Genomic DNA, 4,775 nt, shown 5'->3' on the forward strand with positions numbered 1-4,775 from the left:
AGTAGCTACCCTGAAAGCCTTTACCTTCTTAACATTGTGCTCTGTGTTGTTGGATTGCTTGGAAGGACCAAATAACATTATGCGACAGCAAATCCTCTCCATAGTACAGCTAAACCAATTTAACGTAAGCTATGTTCAAGAGAACTGTGTCTGAGACTCTCTTTCTTGTAGGGTCAGAATAGAGGTATAAAATGGTTTTAATAAGCTCTAGTGTGGATTCAAGCCATGTTAATTGCCACCTCACTTCCCTTAATAAGGTTTAGAAATTATATTGTGGCCAGTGACTTATTAAATTAAGACTCTAAAACTCAAGCTTTAATACTGTTTTTCAAAAAGCTGATTGGGGAGAGGCATGGATTGAGCCTTTAAATTAAATTTAAAAGCAAAAGGCATCTCTGGTGTAACTCTGCTCGTATCAATGGAGCCACAAAGTTATTCTTAAATAATCTTAGTATAAATGGAGTTATAGTACGGATGTATTTGGCACAAAATTCCAAGCAGATGAGATAAAGAAAGATAGGAAAGACAGTGAAGTATGAATTAATTTCCAAGTTCTCTGAGGTATGGTCAATAGCCTAGCTCAAATATATTGGTGTGAAGGAGTAGTGTGGACTCGAGAGCAAAACACCACAAGTAAGTATATTGCCTTTAGGGACAGCTTCTACCACCTTTTCTCACATTAAGTAGTATCTTACTCTGTGAAAGTCCTATTGAAATGAATGAGCAAAATTTTCAAAGAGGTCTTAATGTCAGATTTTCTTTAGGCACCTAAAGATTCAGATAGGCACTTAATAAGATTTTTAAAAGTGCCCAGATGCCTACCTCTCATTGATCTAATGAGAATTAGGTGCCTAGGTGCTTTTGAAAATCCCATTAGGCACCTATGTCCATTTTTAGGTGTCTAAATACCTTTGAAAATCTGTCCCTGACTGAGCACTTCTGAATAATTTACCAATGGACTAGTTGTAGAGTAAGGTATTGCTAAATACGAGTATGGATGGCAGAATTGTACATGTTTACAAAACAACTTTTGTTGCAACTCCATAAAGTTGCAAGTTCCATATGTTGATTTTTTAATGGTTGTGAGCGCAAAAAAATCTGCTGTAGCATTACTTGCATTGAGCAGTTGTGTGCTGAATAATTTTACATTTTTCAGTAAAAGGCAAGTTCTCACTAGGTAGGCACTTCATATTCCAGCAGTTTTGCTGAAAAGATATGTTTGACAACCTTGTGATTAAAATTAGACTCATATAGAACCATAAAAGAAAATGTGTGCTTCAATTTTGTGTTCAAATATTTATTAAAAAAACAAATGATCAATTCTTATTTTCATCCCAACAGTGATCCTGCCTGCAGTACCAGTATTGCAGTAGCTAATATTCCACCCAATTCATTAAACAGTGATGGTAATAAAGATTTAACCGTAATGCAAAAACCTGCTAGGCACTTTTGCTATTGTCTAGGAGCACAAATAATTTTTAATAACAGATTAGCTAGCAAAAGTACAGAGGTAACAACAAATAAAAGTTTTGTCTGTTCCAAGACAATGATTTTTATCGGGTTTAGAAAAATAAGACTCTAAAAGTCGAGGGTCTAATACTACAAACACTACTGGCAGTAGTGCTTATTTCTGCTTTCTATTTCGTATTTAAAGTTACTCACGTCCATAAGTTTTTGCAGGATCTGAATCTCAAATGCCTTTTCAGCTGGCTCTTGGGGTTTGATAACTTAGAGTCACATATAAGCAAGCTTTAAAGAGTACAAGGTTTGCCAGAATGGTTTTCTTCTATCAAAACAGAAATGAAAATCACAGCTTTAAATTATTTAGCAGAACAATATTTTACATAAGCAGAATATATGTGCTGTTAACAAACCAAGAAAGCTAAGGATTTACTGGCAGGCCAGAGGTCATATGTTTGAATGAGTAAAAAAAAATCAAAACAAGAAAACGAAAGCAATTCAAGAGATCCATAGTCCAGTACATATGCATTTGAATATGGATCCAAAAAAGTACCTTATTTTGTCCATGTTTATGGTGGTTGAATCAAGAATGTAGTTGGAAAAGATGGCATATTAACTAATGGTAGAAAATCTAACATGACAAAGTTACTTTATTGTAATCAGAGATGCACAATATAATACAGAGGGTTTTTTTTTTAAATATTGGGACACTTAATTTAAACATACCTGTAAACTTCAGCTTCATATACACGTGCTATTTGTTTACAATTTACAACCCATACCTTAAAAAAAAAAAAACCAGAAATCAAATCTAATAAATACAGTCCCAGAAAGAAAGTTGTGTGTTAGTGGGAGATACATAATAAAATCTACAGAACTTCAGAACACACTCCACCTGTTATTAAACTGCAATTAGGACCTACTTTGAAAAAAACAAGGCCTGATCCTCTGCTGTTTGGTACCTTGTGCAGCCATTTTACACTTATGCAAAGTCCCTGTAAAATGCTAGCAAAGGACAGGTTACAGCACCTTTACTTCTATTGAGTAGCACTTTACTCTATAAGTAAGCTTATTATTTTGAAATCAACAGAGCTTCTTGTGGAACAAGGTACCATCAGTAAAGGTGGCAGACTCTGGCCCTGTGGCAGCATTTTATACTTACTTTGCATAGGTGTTGAGTGAGGACAGACGTGGAAGGCAACTAGAGTAGCAGGCCCATGACATTTACCCTTTAATAACACTGTCATAGCAATGTGCTAAATCGCCCCATTAACTGATGATATTTGCTTTTAATTTTTTTCTCTATTAATATAAAAAAGATTTTATTGGGGGGAAAATCCCCCACTTTGTGCTGATCTGAATGTTGGGCACTATCCAGGGCCCGACTGCCCCCTTCTTGTTGGTGCTGAGCAGTTACCTCCAGGACTTCACTGGGACAAGTCCTGCCAGCAAATGCTCACCAATGTGCCTGATTCTCCACTGCCTTGTAGCTGGGTCCTATACTTTGTGGCACGGAGAGGCCCAGGGTTGAATGCAAAGAGCATGGCGAAAAGCAGAGTCCCCCTCGCCATGATGGGCACCGAGGTGACGCTAGGCTTGTAGGTTTGGCTTGGTTTTGTCAATGTCACTTCCGCTCCAAGGAGAAGCCCGCAGGTGGGACTCCCAGCGTTGTGCCCACTGCTCCTAGTAGCCCCCACGAGAAGCTGTTTCCCAACCCAACGCCCAGGTCTCTGCTGCCCCGGGGAGTCACCCTTTGAGATACTCGTTCCTGAGCCTGGCCAGCCTGGCGTCGTGGCTCCTGATGGTTAAGGAGAGCAGCTCGTACTTATCCCGGAGCCCCGCGGAGATGTCCAGGGTCTCCTTGAGCAGGGCCCGGGTGTGGACGAGCATGGCCAGGAAGTCATCATTGAGGCGGCTCTCCTCCTTGCTCTCGTGCTCCTGGCCCTGCCGGAACTTGCTCTCCAGCTCGGCCAGGGACTTGTCGGAGTTGGAGTAGGCGTCGCTGATCTGGTGGGACTCCCTGCGCAGGTACTTGCCGTAGCTCTCCTCCCCGTCCAGGTCGTACGAGATGCTCCTGCTGATGCCCTCCAGCACCCGGCCCGCGTCCTCCACCTGCCGGCCCAGGATGGTGAACTCGTCCCGCAGGGTGAGGCTGGGCCAGCCGCCCGCCGGCCCCTGCTCCCCGCCCGGGCTGCAGCGCCGGTGCTCGCTCACCCTGAAGAGCAGCTGGCACTTCTCCGGGTCGTCGTTCTCCTCGTAGTCGCCGTCCGGCACGAAGTAGTGGTGCAGGGTCCCGTTGGACATCTCCGGGTGCAGGGGACCGTCGAAATAGCCTCGGCACAGGCTGCCCAGGCAGCTGACCCACAGCAAGCGCAGCCCCAGCATCCCGGGGGCGGGAGTGAGCCACAGGGGCTCGGAAGGGGCGCAGAGGGATCGGCGGGAGCAAACAGGCGCACACGACCCTGCCCGGCTACCCCCCTGATCAGGGCAGCTTAGGGAGCCGCGGCAGCTAAGGCAGTCCGCTTCCTCCAGCCACTCCTCACAGACTCAGCATGCTTCATTAAAGGCACTGACTTGGCTCCCAGTTGCATCCAGGGCTCCCAAGCCAGAGGAGATCCTCTGGAAGATCCCCTACTGCCCGGACTTACGTCGGGGATCCCAGCCCCCGCCCCTCTTCCAGGTCTCAACCAAAACTTGGTGATTTTCTTCTCCCCCCCTCTTCCCCCTCTTTTCTCTTGCCGAGGAAATGTAGCAAAGCCGAGGGGGTGCAGAGGAAGGCTGAGATCAGATAGCTCGGTCTGGGGCTCCGGAGACCTTTGCTACTATTCTTTCACATCTGGACTGGCAATGTGGAGCTTTGCTTTTGGCTAATGCTATCCCTAGGATCTCTCTGCTCTCAAATTACACCACGGTTCCGTCACTTAAAAAGCCAAGAAGCGAGTTTGGAAAGAGTCCTTACAATAGGACTCCCTTATTAAAGCTACAGTACCATGCCTACGTGTGGGTCCATAAAGATCTGCCACTACCGATTTGTGTTGAAAAAGTAAATAAGGGGTTGAAAGGGAAAAGTGTCACCAGTCATTTAACAAGTCAATGTTTTGGCAGCAGTGAATATATTAGTTTGAAAAGATCAGACAGAAATACCAAAAAAGATTTCCTACTTAACTAGCATCTTCTCCCTTACAATCTCTGTAATTAACATTTCTTGAACACAGTCATTTGCAGAAACAGCAGTGTTTTATGTGCTTCCTTTTAAGTAAGAAGTTAACAGACTTGATTATTGAAGGTAGAAAATAGGCTATGCCCTTCCCACC

General features: G+C 43.9%; 1 protein-coding gene across 1 annotated transcript; it reads right to left on the minus strand.

Moving 5' to 3' along the window:
* Positions 1-1,286: 1,286 nt before the first annotated feature.
* On the minus strand, positions 1,287-4,482 carry FIBIN (fin bud initiation factor homolog). Its single transcript, XM_037899932.2, has one exon. The coding sequence runs from the start codon at positions 3,844-3,846 to the stop codon at positions 3,208-3,210; it is 639 nt and encodes a 212-aa protein (XP_037755860.1). The 5' UTR covers positions 3,847-4,482; the 3' UTR covers positions 1,287-3,207.
* Positions 4,483-4,775: the final 293 nt, after the last annotated feature.

This window comes from Chelonia mydas, chromosome 6 (genome assembly GCF_015237465.2).
Source record: "Chelonia mydas isolate rCheMyd1 chromosome 6, rCheMyd1.pri.v2, whole genome shotgun sequence".
Taxonomy (NCBI): Eukaryota; Metazoa; Chordata; order Testudines; family Cheloniidae; genus Chelonia; species Chelonia mydas.